This window comes from Sebastes fasciatus, chromosome 1 (assembly GCF_043250625.1).
Source record: "Sebastes fasciatus isolate fSebFas1 chromosome 1, fSebFas1.pri, whole genome shotgun sequence".
NCBI classification, from domain to species: Eukaryota; Metazoa; Chordata; class Actinopteri; order Perciformes; family Sebastidae; genus Sebastes; species Sebastes fasciatus.
This window is the reverse complement of record NC_133795.1, coordinates 1,996,738-2,018,968: the sequence shown is the minus strand read 5'-3', so window position 1 is coordinate 2,018,968 and position 22,231 is coordinate 1,996,738. Positions and strand designations below refer to the sequence as shown.

The 22,231-nt window shown below is 40.0% G+C and overlaps 2 protein-coding genes across 2 annotated transcripts; one reads left to right on the top strand and one right to left on the bottom strand.

The window, feature by feature from the left end:
- Window position 1: 1 nt before the first annotated feature.
- ap5b1 (adaptor related protein complex 5 subunit beta 1) lies at window positions 2-5,734 on the bottom strand. Its single transcript, XM_074634729.1, has 3 exons — window positions 5,427-5,734; window positions 3,019-3,813; window positions 2-2,004 (listed from the first exon to the last, which is right to left on the bottom strand). The coding sequence occupies exons 1-3, from the start codon at window positions 5,568-5,570 to the stop codon at window positions 94-96; spliced, it is 2,850 nt and encodes a 949-aa protein (XP_074490830.1). The 5' UTR covers window positions 5,571-5,734; the 3' UTR covers window positions 2-93.
- A 1,948-nt stretch (window positions 5,735-7,682) lies between these two features.
- Window positions 7,683-20,367, top strand: nuf2 (UF2 component of NDC80 kinetochore complex). Its single transcript, XM_074634604.1, has 13 exons — window positions 7,683-8,128; window positions 12,888-12,962; window positions 13,985-14,061; window positions 15,012-15,073; window positions 15,187-15,284; window positions 16,307-16,380; window positions 17,200-17,293; window positions 17,375-17,437; window positions 18,267-18,404; window positions 18,501-18,641; window positions 19,105-19,280; window positions 19,376-19,511; window positions 20,064-20,367. The coding sequence occupies exons 1-13, from the start codon at window positions 8,006-8,008 to the stop codon at window positions 20,169-20,171; spliced, it is 1,365 nt and encodes a 454-aa protein (XP_074490705.1). The 5' UTR covers window positions 7,683-8,005; the 3' UTR covers window positions 20,172-20,367.
- The last annotated feature ends 1,864 nt before the right edge of the window (window positions 20,368-22,231 follow it).

Here is a 22,231-nt window from a genome sequence, read left to right as displayed (position 1 = left end):
TTTATTATTTATTATTTATTAAAGCGCTGACAAAAAATGTTGTGATTTTGTTAAAAATGATTTTAAAACATTTAAAAACAAGCTGCATCACAGTCAGCTGTCTTCCTGTGAGGACGTGATCGTCAGTAGATACGAGTTTATGTGACGCAGAAGCTGCCAGTTATCCGTGGCGATGTTGAAGTGGACCGGCTCCTCCGACCGGATCTTCAGCAGCACGTGAGACTGCGGTGGGAGGAAGAAGAGCACTTTGAGCTCGTCTTTATCGGACGGATCCGATATGAGGAAGGGGAGGAAGTGTTTCTCCACCAATGCCGTCAGAGCTGCCTCCTTCAGCTGGCAGCAGAACAGGCTGGTCGCACAGTCGGCCGCGTCCTCTCCGCCGCCTTCAGAGCTGATCTCATCCCATAAACCCTCGAACAAGCTCAGTCTGCCGCCTCGTCCCCAGGCCGGGGGCGCGGGCAGAGGCAGGAAGGCCTGCTGGAAAGACACATGGATGTGCAGCAGCGCGGTGAGCCAGGAGAGGCCGTCCTCGGTGGTGAAGATGGCGCTGGCGTGGAGGGTGGTCGGGTAGGGCCGCCTGGGCTTCAGTCTCAGCACGACCTCGGGTGGCGGCCTCTCTCTGAACAGACACGGGACGCTGATGTCGCCCAGCTCTTCGTAGTGGTCGTCTGTGAGGGTGAAGTGGAGGCGGATGCTGAAGAGCTGATCGAAGCGGGAGTCATCTGCTTCGGTACGAGTCAGCTGGTAGTTTAAGGTGATTTCTGAGGCGAAGCTCGGGTCGTCAAACTGAGCTCTGTATACCGCGGTCGCCCCTCCTGGGCAGGTCTCATTCTGGTTTAGGTCACTTCCTGTTTCTCCTTGTGGCTCGGAGTGGGCCTCAATCAGCCTGAATATCGTCCTCTCCGTCTGGTGAATGGTCAGCACGCTCACCAGCCCCTCGCTGTCGGCCATGATGCCGGACAGCGATCGCTTCTTGACCTGCCGCCCTCCCTCGGTCGAACCTTGCGCTAAAACCCCGGCCAGCTTCTCCCCGGACAGCGTGGTCAGGAGGGAGTAGTAGAGGCGGGCGTGGTCCTGGATGTCGGTGTCTCCGTAGCGGCAGGCGAGATGCTGCAGGATGTCGGCCAGAGGGACGAGCAGCGAGTCCAGGCTGGGGTGGACGAGGAGGCGGCGGCAAACCCCCAGCAGGTTGTTCCCCAGGCGCCAGTCGCCACTCACGCACAGAGAGGAGGAGGACGGAGTGGTAATGCTGGACAGGAAGCTGAGGGTGCTCTGCTGGGGGATTTCGCCTTCCTCCGCCACGCGAGCCAGCACCTTGAGGTGCCGGCTCAGGTCCCGCAAGGTGAGCTGGGCGAGCGGCGCCTCGGTGATGACTCCCTGGAGGGCCTTCAGGAACTCCACGGCCCAGCTGGACTCGGTGAGCTTCTCCTGGGTCTGGTCGGCCAGGTTGATGAGGTGTGGAGCCAGGTGGGTGTGGCGGAGGTAGAGCTCACACAGCTTCTCCATCAGGCCGTAGAAGAAGCGCTCCACGTGGCAGAAGTAGGAGAGGAAGAGGAAGGCGGCTCTGAAGAACGTAACCGCCATCTCTCGGCTGCCTCCGTTTCCCACAATGCGTAGCAGCGAGGTGAGGTGTTCGTAGAGGAAGGCCAGCCCCCTGCCCTCCTCCTCCTCTCCTTCCTCCCCCTCCTCCAGGTAGACCAGAGACAGCAGGTTGAGCCGGGCCAGCATGGTGGCGCTGTCGTTGAACACGGTGGGCGCCAGAGCCGAGGCGAGCCGTGGAGTCAGCAGCACGGGGAGGGTCTCGTCGCCGTCGCCGCAGCCGATCGGCCGGTTCTCGGGAAAGTGCAGGATACAGTCCATGTAGAAGAGCTTCTCGGGCGTACTCAGCAGCGGGTGCTGGGAGAGCACGACCAGCCGCTGGAGGATGAACGCTTCGTCTTCGGCGCTGAACAGGCTGTCCGTGAACGCGCTCTTCATCAGCAGGGTGGCGTGAAGGAGGCAAACCTGGAAGGAGGTGAACAAAGAGGAACTGTGTCATTATGTCAAAACTGTATAGGTTAACTTAAAGCTGCTTATGTGTGTGTGTATGTTTAGGGCTGACAATTGATTCAAATACTTAATCGCAAATAAATCACACATTTTTATCTGTTCTAAATGAACCTTAAAGGACTACCTTCATGACAAACTAGTCTGACATTGATGGCACCAAACATCTTTTGGAGGTTGTAGCGGGCTCACTTTTAAAGCTAGAGTGAAGATACTCACTAGAGAACCTGATGAATCCATCGGTACCAACCATGTCATGCTAGCTTGTCGTGAAGGAGGTTAAATAACGCTCCAAACTTATGCTAAATTTTGGCGAAGAAAAACTGATATGGCCATTTTCAAAGGGGTCCCTTGACCTCTGACCTCCAGATCAGTGAATGTAAATGGGTTCTATGGGTACCCACGAGTCTCCCCTTTACAGACATGCCCACTTTATGATAATCACATGCAGTTTGGGGCAAGTCATAGTCAAGACAGCACACTGACACACTGACAGCTGTTGTTGCCTGTTGGGCTGCAGTTTGCCATGTTATGATTGGAGCATATTGTTTTATGCTAAATGCAGTACCTGTGAGGGTTTCTGGACAATATCTGTCATTGTTTTGTGTTCATTGATTTCCAATAATAAATATATACATACATTTGCATAAAGAAAACATATTTGCCCACTCCCATGTTGATAAGAGGATTAAATACTTGACAATTCTCTCTTTAAGGTACATTTTGAATACCAGCAGCTCTTTCATACGTCAACTTGCCTAATCTTTGCAGGTCTTAAGACCGCGGTGGAAAAGTAGTTCCAGGAACTAAAAGTCCCGGGACTTTCGGTGGAAACCCAGTACTACTGGAGAAGTTAAGAGATCTTTAATTGGGGTGAACCGACCGCTTTTATGACATAAACACAAAAAAAATGCTGGTAAGCATCAACAAGTGAGTAAAACGCGTCAGAGACGACTTCCATTCCACACAAACCTCGCTCGTGCCGAGCAGTCGCAGCAGCTGAGCTCTGAATACGGCTGGAGGGACACCGGGCACCATGGCAACCACCTCAACCAGTCTATGTAGCAGCGCAGCCTGACACAGAGGAGTGAGGAGGTAGGACTCCTCCAGGAGGGACGACAGGACCGATCGCAGCTCCTTACAGTCCGGTCCAGTCTGGAGGGTGGGCACTGTACCCATGGGTCCCAGGATGAGAGAAGACAGTACGGCTGAGTCTTTGTTATTCATCAGGCATGAGTCCAGCTCTGCCTCCCATGCAACTGACGTGTTTCCTCCCAGAAGAGCCTTCAGATGCTCAGCACCAGCTCCCGTTTCCTGTGTGAGCTGATACACGGCGTTCCTCAGCACCAGAGTGTGGAGTCCTGCGTAGGCCTGGTGGAGCCGGGAGGTCTCTTGTTGCCGGAGCCCGCCCAAGAGCTCGAGGCGCTGGGAGAGAAGGCCCGGAGAGCAGGCCTCCACCTCCCGAAGGCAGTCACAAGCCGTGGCCCGTAACGAGCGGAGAGCGCCGTCGCCCTGGAGGTCGCCGGTGTCCTGGGCTATCTGAAGGAGCAGGTCCAGGAAGTCTTGAGATGCACGGGAGCGGCTGCTCACGCAGGAGGTGCAGACCAGCACGGAGGTCAGGGCCAGGAGGAGGTGACAGCGAAACTGGACAGACTTGGGAGGGCACTGGTCGAACACTGACATGAGCTCCAGGGCCGTCTCCTCGCCCACCGAGTCTGAGGGACACAGCAGAGTCGGGTACTCACACAGTGGGGACAACAGGAGGACCTGAGGGGGGGAAATGTAAGAATTAAGGAGCCATCACAATACTAGAGACCAGAAACACTAGTTAGGATCACAGTAAAGGAACAGTGTGTTACATTTCAGGGGATCTATAAGCAGAAATATAATATTCATATCTATGTTTTCATTAGAGTTTAATCACCTGAAACTAAGAATCGTGGTTTTTCTTTACTTAAGAATGAGCGGTTTATATCTACACATGGAGCGGGTCCACTTCACGGAGTCCGCCATGTTTCTACAGTAGCCCAGAACGGACAAACCGAACACTGGCTCGTATAAATCTACCGGGTCGGTTTCCCATGCGCGCTCGCGTGTGGCTACGCTGTTCAGACCGCTCCTCTGCCTGCTTGCCTTCACTCACACAGCGTTCTCGCTCCACCTCTCACGTGCATGCTGCTCACTCCACACTGCAGAAGAGTCAGTTTAGCTCTGAGGATATCTAGTGAATGTTCAGTGGACGTTTGTGCAGAAATAACTGCTGCAGCTCCTCCAGACCAACAGAGGTTTCCCGTGTCTTGTGAAGTGACGGGGCTCCGCAGAGAGAAACGTTATCGTCTCCGACCAAAACTCCGGTGTCTCCCCCGTTCCCTCCGGCCGCGGTCGGGAGGCTGAGGCGGGAAAAGCCAACACTAGGATCAGCATTGATTCATGGAGAGACCTTGGTCTGGTCAGCTAACATTACTGCCAAGCAGCTGAAATATAGAGTGATATTGTGCTTTTAGCTGACGTGTGTCTCCTCACTGTGTTGAGTGATGCTCCTTCATGTCTATGTAGAGCGAGCACAAGCGCCAGCAACAGGACGCTGACTTTAGTTGACTTAACGGACACAGGTGTCGCTGTTAACAAGACATTTCTGAAAGTTACAAACAGTCCCTTTAATTTATATACCATCATTTTAGAAAACAGTGAAAGATGTCCCGACGCCTAAGTTGAATTCAAATTGTTTATTTTGTGCGACCGACTGTCTAAAACCTCATTTAGGTCAAAGAAAGCCATCCAGTGTTTGTATTAGAGGAGATGGAACCAGAGCGACATGGTTCCTGGTTCCTGATGGTTCCTGATGGTGTTTATATCAGTATGGGTGGTTAACTTATTGTACATTTCACTTCTTCTTTGTTTTACCTTGACAGTGTAAGTGTTCTTGTTTTACCTTGACGGTGTAAGTGTTCTTGTTTTACCTTGACAGTGTAAGTGTTCTTGTTTTACCTTGACGGTGTAAGTGTTCTTGTTTTACCTTGACGGTGTAAGTGTTCTTGTTTTACCTTGACGGTGTAAGTGTTCTTGTTTTACCTTGACGGTGTAAGTGTTCTTGTTTTACCTTGACGGTGTAAGTGTTCTTGTTTTACCTTGACGGTGTAAGTGTTCTTGTTTTACCTTGACGGTGTAAGTGTTCTTGTTTTACCTTGACGGTGTAAGTGTTCTTGTTTTACCTTGACGGTGTAAGTGTTCTTGTTTTACCTTGACGGTGTAAGTGTTCTTGTTTTAACTTGACGGTGTAAGTGTTCTTGTTTTACCTTGACGGTGTAAGTGTTCTTGTTTTACCTTGACGGTGTAAGTGTTCTTGTTTTACCTTGACAGTGTAAGTGTTCTTGTTTTACCTTGACGGTGTAGCTGGCTCTGTCGTCTCGCAGCTCTCGCAGCAGCTCATCGAGCAGAGCTTCAGCTGTTGTTCTGGAGAGGAACCGGGTCGGTCCGCGGAGGAACGCAGAGATCCTCTCAGTCCAGTTCACCTCCGACATCATCTCCTCTAATCTAACACCTCTAACACCGGGGCGACCTGCAGGTTATCCGGTAACAACTCTTTACAGAGTCATCGCAGACACTGAGCTTTAATATGAAAACAAAGTTCTCCTCTCTGACTCTCTAACAGCATCCAGGGACCTTCCGTGTTGTGTCACGTGTTCCTATAACAGCAGCAGCGTCACAATAGCGTCACAATAGCGTCACAGCAGCGCCCCCTGCTGCTGCGGAGTGATGACTGGTAGAGCTGCAGATAAAAGATGTTTATTATAATAATAATAATAATAATTATAATAATAATAATAGGCTATCCCAAGAGTCTCTCTGGAATAAACATGTTTTTTTTAAGAACTACATGTCAAAGAATTTAGTTATTATTATTTTTTTAAGGGAAAACTAATTTATTTATTTATTTCTGCACGATTTCCCCTTTACAGTTCACCCCTTATTTATTTCCCCAAACTGAATGATAATTTTGCATAATGAGGCAGAAATGCATAAATTAATTTTAAATAAAAAAATAAATGCAAAAATATATACAAAAAATAAAAAGAAATACATAAATAAATAAAAGGGAAAACAGAAGAGTAAATGAATAAATTATATACACAATAAATAAATAAGTGCAAAATACATCAATAAATACACACATTTTAAATAAAGAAAATAAGTGCAAAAATAAATAAATAAAAAATATATAAAAATAAAAATAATAATAAATACTTGAATAAATAAAAGGGAAAACAGAAGAGTAAATAAATAAATTATATACACAATAAATATATAAATATGTCATTAAATGTAGCAAAAAACCCTAACCGGATCTGACCCAATGATGACACACGTTGAGTGACAGGCCCCTCATTTCCATAATGAGGCAGGAATGAATAAAGAAATGTTTAATGAGATGTATAAAGAAAATAATACATAAATAAATAAGTTTGGGGAAATTAATAAGGGGTGAAATGCAAAGGGAAAATCGTGCATAAATAAATAAACGCAAAATACATAAATAAATACACACATTTTAAATAAATATTAAATAAAAAATAAGTGCAAAAATAAATAGATACAAAATATATACAAAACAAATGAAAATAAATACTTAAATAAATAAAAGGGAAAACAGAAGAGTCAATAAATAAATGATATGCACAATAAATATATAAATATGTCATTAAATGAAGCAAAAACCCGTAACCTGATCCGACCCAATGATGACACACGTTGAGTGACAGCCCCCTCGTTTCCATAATGAGGCAGAAATGCATAATGAAATATGTAATGAAATGTGTAAAGAAATATAAAAAGAAAATAATACATGAATAAATTAATTTGAGTTTGGGGAAATAAATCAGGGGTGAAATTCAATGGAAAAATCGTGCATAAATAAATACATACATACATTTTAAAATAAATATAAAATAAATACACAAATAAATAAATGGGAACATTAAACGGTAGAATAAGGGAATTAATACAAATAAAAGATAAATAAAGAAGCAAATTAAAACAAAAATATAAATTTATGTCACATTTTGTTCAAGATTCAAGATTCAAGCCCTTTATTGTCATTGTGTAGTACAACGAAATTAGATTGTGACAATCCCATAGGTGCTAATGAAAAGATAACACAATAAAAAAAGAGATAGTGCAATATAAATTTAAAAAATATAAAAGATAATACAATATAAAATATAAAAATACAATTTGTATATTGATGAGATGACAGTTTTGTCAGATTACTGTTTTGCAAGATTATTGCACAAAGTGTCCGTCAGATAATTATATAATTATTACACAGTCACAATTATTGCATCAATTAATTAATGGCTACATTTATTTTTTATATTATTTTTGCTATCTATTTATTCGTTTATTTTTTGTTATTTATTAAATTAAACCTAAACAACAGCATGAGGTTAAAACTAGGGGGTGCAGTTCAGGAGTGTAACACAGTCAGTGAGGTAGAGGGCGCTGGTGAGTCATGTATCATCTCCCTCTCATAACAGAAGAAGAAGTATGAACTGACCAATCAGATTAGTCTAATCTGCTGCAAATTCCAAACGAAGAAGAAGAAGAGGACCAATCAGATTCGCTGTCTGGAGATCAACACGGAAGTCGTTTTAAGGCGCCAAGTTTGTTTTCCGTCGCTGAAGAGTCTCTCTGAGTCTCTCTGAGTCTCTCTGAGTCTCTGTTTCTCTGAGTCTCTCTGAGTCTCTCTGAGTCTCTCTCTGTCTCTCTGAGTCTCTCTGTTTCTCTGAGTCTCTCTGAGTCTCTCTGAGTCTCTCTCTGTTTATCTGAGTCTCTCTCTGTTTATCTGTTTCTCTCTGAGTCTCTCTGAGTTTCTCTCTGTTTCTCTGAGTCTCTCTCTGTTTCTGTTTCTCTCTGTTTGTTGTTTTGTTTTCTGTTTTTAATATAAACTAAAGCTGAGACGATGTCTGAGAACACGTTTCCCGTCTACACCGCTGATGCGATAGTGAATTTCTTCCGAACAGAAGTTCTGACCGGACAAGAAGCGAAGAACTTCACGAAGAGCGACCTGACTCCTACAGCCAGGGTAAAGATAACTATCATTAACTATCTGACTCCTACAGCCAGGGTAAAGATAACTATCATTAACTATCTGACTCCTACAGCCAGGGTAAAGATAACTATCATTAACTATCATTAACTATCATTAACTACCATTAACTATCATTAACTATCTGACTCCTACAGCCAGGGTAAAGATAACTATCATTAACTACCATTAACTATCATTAACTATCTGACTCCTACAGCCAGGGTAAAGATAACTATCATTAACTACCATTAACTATCATTAACTATCTGACTCCTACAGCCAGGGTAAAGATAACTATCATTAACTATCATTAACTATCATTAACTATCATTAACTATCATTAACTATCTGACTCCTTCAGCTAGGGTAAAGATAACTATCATTAACTACCATTAACTACCATTAACTATCTGACTCCTACAGCCAGGGTAAAGATAACTATCATTAACTACCATTAACTATCTGACTCCTACAGCCAGGGTAAAGATAACTATCATTAACTACCATTAACTATCATTAACTATCTGACTCCTTCAGCTAGGGTAAAGATAACTATCATTAACTACCATTAACTACCATTAACTATCTGACTCCTACAGCCAGGGTAAAGATAACTACCATTAACTATCATTAACTATCTGACTCCTACAGCTAGGGTAAAGATAACTATCATTAACTACCATTAACTATCATTAACTATCTGACTCCTACAGCCAGGGTAAAGATAACTATCATTAACTACCATTAACTATCATTAACTATCTGACTCCTACAGCTAGGGTAAAGATAACTATCATTAACTACCATTAACTATCATTAACTATCTGACTCCTACAGCCAGGGTAAAGATAACTATCATTAACTACCATTAACTATCATTAACTATCTGACTCCTACAGCCAGGGTAAAGATAACTATCATTAACTATCATTAACTATCATTAACTATCATTAACTATCTGACTCCTTCAGCTAGGGTAAAGATAACTATCATTAACTATCATTAACTATCATTAACTATCATTAACTATCTGACTCCTTCAGCTAGGGTAAAGATAACTATCATTAACTATCATTAACTATCTGACTCCTACAGCCAGGGTAAAGATAACTATCATTAACTACCATTAACTATCTGACTCCTTCTGCCAGGGTAAAGATAACTATCATTAACTATCATTAACTACCATTAACTACCATTAACTATCATTAACTATCATTAACTACCATTAACTATCATTAACTATCTGACTCCTTCAGCCAGGGTAAAGATAACTATCATTAACTATCATTAACTACCATTAACTACCATTAACTATCATTAACTATCATTAACTACCATTAACTATCATTAACTATCTGACTCCTTCAGCCAGGGTAAAGATAACTATCATTAACTATCATTAACTATCTGACTCCTTCAGCCAGGGTAAAGATAACTATCATTAACTACCATTAACTATCATTAACTATCTGACTCCTTCAGCCAGGGTAAAGATAACTATCATTAACTACCATTAACTACCATTAACTATCATTAACTATCTGACTCCTTCAGCTAGGGTAAAGATAACTATCATTAACTATCATTAACTATCATTAACTATCTGACTCCTTCAGCTAGGGTAAAGATAACTATCATTAACTATCATTAACTATCATTAACTATCTGACTCCTTCAGCTAGGGTAAAGATAACTATCATTAACTATCATTAACTATCATTAACTATCTGACTCCTTCAGCCAGGGTAACATTAACTATCATTAACTATCTGACTCCTTCAGCCAGGGTAAAGATAACTATCATTAACTATCTGACTCCTTCAGCCAGGGTAAAGATAACTATCATTAACTACCATTAACTATCTGACTCCTTCAGCCAGGGTAAAGATAACTATCATTAACTATCTGACTCCTTCAGCCAGGGTAACATTAACTATCATTAACTATCTGACTCCTACAGCCAGGGTAAAGATAACTATCATTAACTATCTGACTCCTTCAGCCAGGGTAAAGATAACTATCATTAACTATCTGACTCCTTCAGCTAGGGTAAAGATAACTATCATTAACTATCTGACTCCTTCAGCTAGGGTAAAGATAACTATCATTAACTATCATTAACTATCTGACTCCTACAGCCAGGGTAAAGATAACTATCATTAACTATCTGACTCCTTCAGCTAGGGTAAAGATAACTATCATTAACTATCTGACTCCTTCAGCCAGGGTAAAGATAACTACCATTAACTATCATTAACTATCTGACTCCTTCAGCCAGGGTAAAGATAACTATCATTAACTATCTGACTCCTTCAGCTAGGGTAAAGATAACTATCATTAACTACCATTAACTATCTGACTCCTTCAGCTAGGGTAACATTAACTATCATTAACTATCATTAACTACCATTAACTATCTGACTCCTTCAGCTAGGGTAACATTAACTATCATTAACTAACATTAACTCATTAACTATCTGACTCCTTCAGCTAGGGTAACATTAACTATCATTAACTATCATTAACTATCATTAACTATCTGACTCCTTCAGCTAGGGTAACATTAACTATCATTAACTAACATTAACTATCATTAACTAACATTAACTATCATTAACTAACATTAACTAACATTAACTATCTGACTCCTTCAGCTAGGGTAACATTAACTATCATTAACTAACATTAACTATCATTAACTATCATTAACTATCTGACTCCTTCAGCCAGGGTAACATTAACTAACATTAACTACCTGACTCCTTCAGCCAGGGTAAAGATAACTATCATTAACTAACATTAACTACCTGACTTCTGCTAGGGTAAAGATAACGACCCTACGTTTACTAAGAATAAATACATGATAATGAGATAATGAGGACGTTTGAATGGTAGCATAAATACATAAAGGACTTTGGGCATTCAGAAGAAGATGTATGGTTTTTCTAGGTAGATTAACAATAATAGTTTCTGAGCAGTTTCCAGAACAGAAGCGCTCGCCCTCCAAACATCCTGCAGAAATCTACACATGTTTATGAAAAGTTTTTGATCCCAAATCACAGCATGGCTTTTTCTATGGTGTTCCTCAATGTCTTGGTGTCTTAATGTGGTGTTTAGGAGGATTATTGATCATTTGTATCAACTCTCAAGTGGTACATTTTTTTAAAATTTAGCACCAAATCTGTGTAACAAATGGAATCAATTCCAAAAATTGCTGCAACAACTTATGAGACATGATGGAGCATGGGGATGACCATCAGATACTTCTATCATAATGTTCAAAACGCTTTTACAATTCATTTTAATTATTTAATTGACACAGAGTGCTGAGCTGCATCTCAAATTAATCTCCAGCTTTCAGATGATGTACACCACTTCTATGTGACATCTACTGTTGACCTGCTATCTCCCCCTAAAGACCCCCTAAATAACAGGTCTGTTGTGGGTCTCAGAGGGCCCCTGTTACTGCAGTGATTGAGAACAAGGACCTGTTTTCAAGAGAATTGTTATTGTTGTACAGCATCAAACAGTTTAAATGCGATGTAGCTTCACTGATGAACATACTGGATCGGCAGAAAATTAATTGGCAGCTAGAGCTGCAACGATTTACTGATTAGTTGTCAACTGTTAAATTAATCACCAACTACTTTGATAATTGATTTGAGTAATTTCCATCCATCCATCTGCAACCGCTTATCCCGTTAGGGTCGCGGGGGGGCTGGAGCCGATCCCAGCCGACATTGGGCGAAGGCGGGGTACACCCTGGTCAGGTCGCCAGTCCATCGCAGGATTTGAGTAATTTATTAAGGGAAAAACAGTCAAAATTCTCTGATTCCAGCTTCTTAAATATTAATATTTTCTGGTTTCTTTACTCCTCTGTGACAGTAAACTGAATATCTTTGAGTTGTGGACAAAACAAGACATTTGAGGACATCATCTTGGGCTTTTGGGAAACACTGATTGACATTTTCTGATTTTTTATAGACCAAACAACTAAGCGATTAATCGAGAAAATAATCAACAATGAAAATAATTGTTAATGGCAACTATTTTGGTAATCGATTCATTGTTTTAGTTACTTTTTTAGGCAAAATCGGTGAACATCCACCTTCTCTAATGCTTGTCATATATGAAAGTAAATAAATTAACATGTTATGGTTTTGGTTACGGCAGTAATTAAAGATTATTTTCATTATTGATTAATTTGATGATTATTTTCTTGATTAATCGATCCATAGTTTTGTCTAATAAAATGTCTGAAAGTAGCTTTCGGGGCTTTTCCCAAATCACAAGATGATGTATTGATTGCTTGTTTTATTCGACCCACAGTCCTAATCCCCAAAATATTCAGTTTGCGATCAGATATGACACAGAAAAGCAGTAAGTCATCACAGTTGAGAAGCTTTAATCATCAAGTGTAGTCAACGACTAAAACAAGGAATCAAGAAAATAATCTGCAGATTAATCAATACTGAAAATAATTAGTTGCAGATCTAAACTCAGATTGCTGCTTTTGCACGTAATGTTGTTACCAAGCCTGTATGAACAGGTGCAATGATTACAACAACCAATAACTCTTTCAATGTACATATGGGCATGTGAGGAAAAATCGATAATTTCATGATGTTCCAGTGGACCAGACGAGATACCTGCCTGTATTGGAGATGCTGTTTTAGTTTCAGCCATCGGTCCTCTATGTTCAGATAAACTACTAATCATTAACGTATCGCTCACGTATTCTCTCTTACAGCCAGAGGCGGTTCAAACGTTGTACATGAGAGTGCTGCATCTCCTGTATCGTTTCAGACCCGAGTGTCACTCCATGGTAAGTACTGCATTTGACAGGTAATGTTAAAGCGATAGTGTGGGTGTTTTGAAGTGGGGTTGTATGAGGTACTTATCCATAGTCAGTGTGTTGCCTACAGTAGATGACGGTCGGCAGTTTGGAGAAACAGACAAGAGTTACCACATGGAAGCAAAGCAATGTGCTGCTGTGGACGGGGGCAGCAGCAAAACATATTTAAGACACCTAAAAGAAAGGCTCACCTAAAACATCAGTTTAAGTGTACACTATATTTAGTGTACAGACAGCCCTTTCCAACAGGGAACTGAAGCCGCTTTCCCATCTAAGCTCACCAAAGCCACCAGACTCCATTTTAAAAAAAAATAAAATGTTTCCTTGCAGAACACAGGGTTGCTGGTCTACCGCTGCCTCGATCGGTTAGTTTGTTTTGTGTTATTATGTGGCTTTGGTTAGTTCAGATTCACCAAAGTCACACAATAGCACAAACTAAGGAGTCTGGTTGCTTTGGCGAGAGCGAGATATCAGTTTCAGTTCCTTGTTTGGAAACATAAACTGTATAGCTGTCTCACAACAAGGTGGCGGTGAAAATATTCTAAATATAGCGTACACTTAAACAGATATTGATTCTTTTGGGTGTCTAAAATGTGTTTTGCTGCTGCCCCCGTCCACAGCAGTACATTGCTTTGCTTTTGTGCGGTACCACCTGTCTGTTTCTCTAAACTGGGGGCGTGCCGACCATCATCTACTGTAGGTAATACACTGACTATGGATATGTACCTCATACAACACCCAAACTATCCCTTTAAACCTGCTCACCAGTTCATGAAGGAACTCTTGATTTCATTATAGATTCCCAGTTACACCGAGCAGTCTCATGTATTCCTTTTTGTTTGGCATTATAATGTCACTTGCTACACCTGCATGTTTATGTAAGGAATGATGTGGTGGTAGGCTATATGTTATAGATAGAGTCATCCCAGTACACCTAGTTGTTATCTTTCTTATATTAAAGAACTTGCTTTTTCTTTTTCGTTTCCCCACAGGTTCCACTTCTGGAGAATATTCAGAATCCAGTTTATCACGAGACAACAACTGCCATCACAAGCGTCTGCAGATGCATGTGAGTTTTCTGGCTTTCTCTTCTGGATATAACACAATTTGTACCAACAGACGCAGAATGGCGGATAGGATGATCGCTGATAACATCAAGTTTATGGATATACTGTATTTAGATATATGTAACCAAACCGAGTAGACTCACATGAATGGAGCACACGGCTGTTTTTGTTATTCTTAGTTCTGTTCAGTTAGTGTGTCCTGTTGTCGGGTCATGTTGTTACTGTTGTGCTGTTATATGTAGGGCTTGATACTTTTAGGCTATACCATGATATACAATATATATCTTGATATTTTCATATTTTCTCTAAAACAATTTTGATTTAACCCTTTCAATTCAATTCAATTTATTTTTATATAGCGTCAAATCATAACAGAAGTTATCTCGAGACGCTTTATATATAGAGCAGGTCTTAGACCGTACACCATGTGATAATCATACCAGCGTGATCAGTCTCGTAAACTAATCTGAACACTCTGAGGTGTTGTACTGTCATATTCAAGTCAGATATTATAATAAATGTATTCTTATTAAGTTTGCATGGTGTTTTGTTTTTTTTGAAATTATCATTCATTTTATTTATTATTGACTGACTGACTTATTGAATTTATGTGAAATTGCCTATCACATTCACAGGAAGATCACTTTTATTTTGAAGCCAATTCTTACGCGCTCTTACCGTAATGCCTAGTAATATATACACAAACTGCAAAACAACATCCAACAAAAACCATCAATCAACAATGAACTAAAAGCCTCTTGTCTATGAGACCGGCCTCTAGAGGGAGCTCCGGACAGCTTATAAAGGAATTTCTCCTTTGAGACAATAAAGTCTGAAGTTTCCTTGAAAAGGCTTCAGCTCTGGAGATTGTATGCACATTGTTGCATTACATTACAACATTGTTGTATTGTTGCATATATTTTTAACACCACTGTGTGTGATCTTTTTATAGGCAGCAGTTTCTTCCCATGTGCATGGTGTACGATTTTTCCCTGATGGACCTTCTAGCTCCAAGTAAGTATATGATTTTTCAGTTGCATCTGTCCAGAGTTTTTCTGAAACTATATGACGTTTGGACATCTGATAAACTAGATGTCCGATAACCCGAGTTTATGGTTCCTCTCCAGATAAGCAGAAGACTCTGAGTGTTCTAAGTGCCATCATGAACTATCTTCACTTCAGGAAGCAGAGGATGGGCATGATCATGGAGAAGCTGGCCAAATTTGTAAGTTACCTGACTGGTCCGTAACATAATGCACTCCAAAATATTAAGAACAAGTAACAATAAGGAAGGATGTATTAAAAAGCCTTTATCTATTGCTAAATCATAAAAAAAAAGACAGCATGTTTCAACTACTGTAAGTCTTTGTCAGGGTTTCTAAAGAACAGACAACACAGGTGTGTTCTCACCTTTATAGTAGCAACAACCAATGGGAGGCAATCACATGACCCAGATGATAACATGACCGGAAACATGAAATAACTAGTGATGAGATTACACAGAAAAAAGTAAATAAATGAAACACAGGTACCCATATATACAGTAGGCTTTAATATAGGCTGTGAGGAAAACGGGGAAACCTGTACAGAGATGGCAAGTTTATATTTATATAACACATTTCAACATGGCAATTTAAAGTACTTTACATAAATCAGAGCAGAATAAAGCATCGAGAAACACATTATAAAAGATAAAATAGAATACAATACGGAATAAATCACGGAGCGGGGTAATATTGTGAGGAAAAAATCTTGGATATTCTCTGAGATTAATGTCACAAATTTAGCCGTTGTCTGAATTTTGTTACGCCTAAAGCAGTGTTGTTATTGCCAATGGGTTATCAGTTAAATCCTAAAAAGCTTTTTCCAATTTTCTCTCTAACGGAGGGCCTCTGAGCAAGGCGAAGTTCTTGAAAGATACATATACACGATTTCTTTCATGTTATTTCTGTGTTCTTTTCTAGAGTTTTTTTCTCGTAAATTTATGACTTGATAATCTCAGAAAATATTCAAGTTTATTTCTCATAATTTTGTGATTTTTCTTTTCACATAAATGTACCATTTTAATCTCAGAGAATATCCAAGTTTTTTTCTCTGAATATTTCCCCTTCTCCCGGCGCTTTTTTAGCTACAGTGGCCCTAATGCGCTGTCGTAGTTATTGTCAGTGCAGACACGGTAGAAACCATTAACCTGTTTCCAGAGTGTGTGTCTGGAGTTATTCTAACCGTTCCTCTCTCTGTTGTCAGAGGGCAGACATGGACCGGCTGCAGTTCTACAACAAAACCAATAAAGAAGCAGAGAAGAAGATTGAGATGCTGACGTAAGTTTTGGATTCGATATGTGTGATTTGTTGATGTAGTTGTTTGGTGTTTTGCTGCTTCAAGCTTCTTTAATGTAATGTTTAGCTGCTTTGCTGTTTTATTTATATCCTTTTAAATGTAATATTTCTGTTAGTTGGGCAAAACGAGCAAATTTGAAGACGCCAACCTCGGCTCTGGGAACGTTTAATAGACAGTTTATAGACTAAAGATCAATTACCTAAAGGGACAGTTCACCCCAATTCACCACTATCATCTTTCTATTGAGCTACACCCGCCTACTCATTGATTTAATGGAAATAATGGACAGATTAATTGACAACGATATTTTTTTTTATAAGCACACAATAATGGAATGATGGTCTATTTTGTGATCATTTGTAACAAACAAATGTTATGTCAAGATCACTGGTCAATTTTGACATCTTGAGGCCATTTTGCTTCCATAACATGTCTTCTTTCAGTGGAAAGAAAACATCCAAAATACACATTTAAGGTGTTTATTTTACTATTTTGTCTATTTGTGTCTGTAGATTTTTACTAAATTCACCAAAAATTAGCATTAGATAATGCCTCATTTGCATATTTAAATATAACATTTTATCAAATTTGTAATGCAAAAAATCTCTGCCTTAATGTCAGTAATCAACCGGGGACGTTTCATGTATTAGTTAAGAATTGTACCCTATTCACCTGTAGTGTCTCTCCTTAATAATCATGTTTTCATGATCACAAGAAATCAGAATATATTTAGATGTGTGTCCTCTCCAGTAACGTAAAAGACTAAAGCTTCACTTTGCACACTTGCTGTTGTTGTTCAGGACCATCCCACCGGAGCAGCAGGCCGAGGCCGACGAGCTGGCAGCTGCTCTCTCTGAGCTGCACGCCACCAACATCCACGAGTACCAGGAAGTGGTAAGTGGTGATGACACACAGCCAAATGATAAAACCTGTTGTTGTGTGTGAGCCCTCAGGTGACATCAAATCTCCTTTCAGGATGCCAAAAATGAAAGCATCGCAGAGTGGAAAGCCAAGATTGCAGAGAAGACTCAGAAACTGGTATGTGACTGTGATGATGAATATTTGATGCCAACTTTTATAGGTCTTTGTGAACAACATTAGTCCAGAGTGTAATCCTCCATGTGTGTGGACACATATTCTTGATGTGATAACCTTTGCGGAGTGGCAGCTTAGTTGTAGTTAACATGCCTACCTTATGACAGGCGTCTAGAATGATGAAATAGGCATTATTATTGAGAGACTACAGACCAAAGCCAGTTGGGTCACAATCTGGTCTTCTTACATTTGTTTAAATTCACAACAAAAATACAGGAAAATTAAGGAAACTTCAATAGAGTCATTTACACCAACAGAAGTAAAATAATTAGGGCTGGAAACCTTTTTTTTTCCCAGTGAATTAGTTAAGTCTGGAATAGCTTGGTGCCGTCTGTTGTCCCTCTGTTTCTAGCAGCTCGTTTGTTTGCTCATGATCATTTACTGGCAGACGAGGCAAGTACTAGTTGTTCTGTATTATTTCTGTTCAGTAAAGATATCGCCCTAAAGCATCCCCTGCTTTATGGTCTATCTGACTCTAAATGGGACCATAATTTACTAAATGAACATCATGCTGTATTGAAGAAGACTTGAAACTAGCGATTGAGACCATAAACTCATGTTTACAATGTTTACTGAGGTAATAAATCAAGAGAGAAGTAGACTCATTTTCTCAGAGACTTCTATACAATCAGACAACAGACAGACTGGCCCCAAGGACTCTAATATGTGCTACTTTGGTCTGACGTCCCAAACCCCCTCAGAAAGATAAATCCAGTAAGAGTCGAGGCCTTTCCCTGAAAAGAGGTGTGTGCTGTTTGGATGTGTGTGTCAGGCCCAGATGAAGGTGGATGTCTGCAACCTGAAGGAAAACATCAGCAAACGCAAGTCTCAGATTGTGGAGTCTCCGGAGGAGCTGAAGAGTCAGATGGAGAAGATGAGGGAGAACGTCAAGAACATCAAGACCTCCATCGTGAGTAGAAAAGAAAAACCTGAAATGAGGCTTTTTTTTTGTTGTTATTCGCCTGTATGATACGTTTGTTTTGTTTTTTGATGGCATTGATTTCAGACGGGAACAGATGAGTGTATGGTGGAGCTGCAGAACGTGGTGCAGAGTGTGACTCACACTGAGGCCGAGATCCAGCAGGTGTACAACCTGCTGCAGGACCTGGGGAGCAGCATGAACAACACCAAGCAGCAACAGGAGGAGGTAGGAACTGTGGAGGACGGAACCGGATAAAATCAAAAAATAAATAAATAAATGACTCAATAAATAAATACATCATTAAATGTTGCAAAAATAATATTAAAAATAAATGTAGCCATTAATTAATGGTATTGTATAAAGAAAATAATATCGATATAAATTAGTTTGGGAAAATAAATAAGGGGTGAAATGCATAAATAAATGCATATAAAAAAGATTAACTACATTTAAAAATGAATACAAATAAATACATGAATAAAAGGGAAAATTAAACAAGAGTAAATAAATAAGGGAATTAATACAAAGATAATTAAAGAAGTAAGAGAAAACAGAAATATAAATTTGTCACATTTTATTAATTAATTAAAGGCTACATTTATTTTTACCAGAGTCATTTATTCATTCATATTCATTCATGTCATTGTGCAGTTCTGCATTATCATATTATTTATTTTTCTCTGTGTAGTACCAGGAGCTGGCGGCTCTGTATGAGAAGCAGCAGAAGGAGCTGAAGAACCTGTACATCGAGGAAGGCCAGCTGAAGCGAGCTCTGGGCATGAAGCTGGACAAAGAGTCCAAACAGAACATCCGCAGGCAGAAGAAGAGAGAGATGAAGGAGCAGGATCTTCAAGACATGCAGGGGTATTTCATTTAATGCCATAATATATACAACATACTGATCAGTCCTGTTTTCTGTAAACTGAAAGTTTAATAACCCACGTTGAACGGTTCTGCAGGCAGTACAACCAGGTCCATCAGAAGCGCGAGAAGATGGTCGACAAAATCCAAGAGATCTCCAGAGAGACGCAGCAGCTGAAGGCCAAGATCCAGAGCCTGAGAGACGTCTGCAGCCAAGAGTCAGCCAAAGCTCAGGTGAAAGCATCTCCCCACATGTCTGCCCGGGTTTATTATCGTTTCATTCATAGTTTGAGTAGAGACGTCACGATACCAGAAATATAGTAGTCGATACCAAAACAAAAGTAAAACCATTAATCCCATCTACTTCAACATCCACTCCTTTATTACCGTCTGCATACAGATAAACAGGTCATAACTCTCTCTCTGTTATCTATTTAGATTGATGTGAAAACATCACTCTGAGTCTGTCTGTCTCTCTTTCTCTCTCTGTCTGTCTCTCTCCCTCTCTCTGTCTCTTTCTCTCTCTCTCTGTCTGTCTCTCTCCCTCTCTCTGTCTCTTTCTCTCTCTCTGTCTGTCTCCATCTCTCTCTGTCTGTCTTTCTCTCCCTCTCTCTGTCTGTCTGTCTCTCTCTTTCTTTCTATCTCTGTCCGTCTCTCTCTCTTCTTTCGTCCATGAAACCTGCCTTGGCGGAGGTCTGCGCTCTCCAAGTGCACTTCTAGTTACATGATTATTTTGGTCCAAACGTTTATGTTTGAGACTAACCTGTCTCACTTCACTGTGTCCAGGCTCTGTACGACACCCTGTCAACGTCAATGGACAAGCTGCACAGGAGGATCGAGATGCACGCCGCTGACCTGAAACAAGACGTCACCAAGATGTCTGCAAACTTTTAAATGGATCATTTTACATTTTCATCGTTCATATTAATGTGTGGTATTACTTCTCTTTTTACTATGTGGTATTACTTCTCTGTTATGTGTTATCTGTTACTCTTCTAACCTTTTGTTGCCTTTTTGACCTTTACTATTTCTAATCATTTAGAGTTGTATATTATCAGTTAAAAAATAATAAAGATCATTCAAGACTGTAGCTGAAAGGCTTCCATCCTTCAGAATGAGCACATATGCTGTCTTTAGATTCAGGAATAGCAAGACCGTAGCCATATGTTTAAAGGGATAGTTCAGGTGTTTCGAAGTATTACTGCTGTGAACGGGGGCAGCAGCAAAATGTATTTTAGACACCTAAAAGAATGCTATATTAAGAATATTTTCACCAATTTACCTCGCCGTCAGACAGCCCTTTCTGACGGGAAACTGTCCTTCTATGCTTTTTCCAAAGCCACCAGACTCCATTGAAAAAAACTACTTTTATCTTGCAGAACATCGGAGTTGCTGGTCTTCCGCTGCCTTGATCGGTTAGTTTGTTTGTGCTACGGTTTGGTGAATTCGAACTAAACACACACTAACCGACTGAGGAAGCGGTAGACCAGCAACTCCTGTAAAATTACTGTTTTAGTTAATGGAGTCCGGTGGTTTTGAAGAGAGCATAGATGGACATAACAGCTTCAGTGCCCCGCTGGAAAGAGCTGTCTGACGGCGAGGTAAATGGTTAAAATATTTTAAATATAGTGTACACTTAAACTGATATTTATATTTATTTTTTAGGTGGGCCTTTCTTTTAGGTGTCTTAAATCCGTTTTGCTGCTGCCTCCATCCACAGCAGTACTTTGCTTTGCTCCCGTGCGTTAACTCCTGTCTGTTTCTCCAAACAGGTCAACCGTCATCTACTGTAGGTTGGTAGGATGAGGGTTAAATATAGGGTTAAAGCACTATGGAGGACCACAAGAGTCATGTAAATAGTAATAAAGCATTTAATTGATAACTAATTGCATAATAAAAAAATAAGCTTTAATACATTTGTTTACAAATAGATTTATTAATCTATGAATAAAAAGACTAAATTACAAAGTTATTCATTACTTGACATTTTAACAGGCAATAAAAAGAATTATAAAAAGAATTTACAAATGAAATATTAATCCAGCAATAAATAGTTCAAATTAAAAGGGATTTAAAAAAACACACTCTATAAAACAGTCAATAAGTACATCATTTAAAAATACATTAATGATGGAAATTAAAATTCTATTTGAAAAAGACAAATAAATAAGACGAATGCATGAATTTGATTATTATCCTAGCAAAATATTATATACATAAAATGATATGGCTTAAAAGAATACCCTCCTTTTTTATTTTTAAAGATACTGATTTTAAAACATTTGACTGATTGAAAACTTAAAACTCAAAAATTCTAAATTGACCAAAACTAATAAATTGTTTAGACATTTGAAATTTATTCCAAATGTTCAGCAGATCCCGAATACTTTGTTTGTTTTGTTTTTATTCATCTTTTCCTTTCCTTACAGTTTATATTTTATATAATTTATAATCAATTTTTATATCCTAAGGTATTTTTGCAGAACTGTAATAAAGCATCTGAACATGCGGAGAAAAAAAAAAAAAGCATTCAGATCTCCCTCGGGGTCCCACACAGGACACCGGAGTGTCTTTGAAAACTCCATCGCAGTATCACGGCGTCGCCAGCTCTGCTAACCCTGATCAAATAGCATTTAAGAATTGCAAAACAGAGCGTCATAGTTTTTAAAAATATTTACAACAATAAGGACTATTAGAGTGTTCGTACGGGGGAGTTGATTTACCTCAAAAAAAGTTATCTGCTGAGTTACAGATGTCTCTTTTCCAATGGAAGTCTATGGGAAAAGTCTTTCTGGGCCCAATGGCATCACGTGACGGACACGGAAGTTGTAGTACCGCCGTTTGGCCATCAACGACCGGTGCTCTTCCTGGGGGCTTGGTTACATCCCGTGTTGCTAATTTGCATTCTTTTTGCCATGTTTTACTTGCTGAAGGACCAAAGTGTCACTGAAAAA

What these genes read in the sequence shown, in the direction of transcription:
- nuf2 (XM_074634604.1), top strand. Translation starts at nt 8,006, where the DNA reads ATGTCTGAGAACACGTTTCCCGTCTACACCGCTGATGCGATAGTGAAT. An exon ending in ACCTGACTCCTACAGCCAGG is followed by an intron (nt 8,129 to 12,887) that starts GTAAAGATAACT and finishes TCTCTCTTACAG; the next exon opens with CCAGAGGCGGTTCAAACGTT. An exon ending in CCAAGCAGCAACAGGAGGAG is followed by an intron (nt 18,642 to 19,104) that starts GTAGGAACTGTG and finishes TTCTCTGTGTAG; the next exon opens with TACCAGGAGCTGGCGGCTCT.
- ap5b1 (XM_074634729.1), bottom strand. Translation starts at nt 5,570, where the DNA reads ATGATGTCGGAGGTGAACTGGACTGAGAGGATCTCTGCGTTCCTCCGC. An exon ending in GAGCCAGCTACACCGTCAAG is followed by an intron (nt 3,814 to 5,426) that starts GTAAAACAAGAA and finishes TCCCCCCCTCAG; the next exon opens with GTCCTCCTGTTGTCCCCACT. An exon ending in GACTGCTCGGCACGAGCGAG is followed by an intron (nt 2,005 to 3,018) that starts GTTTGTGTGGAA and finishes ACCTCCTTCCAG; the next exon opens with GTTTGCCTCCTTCACGCCAC.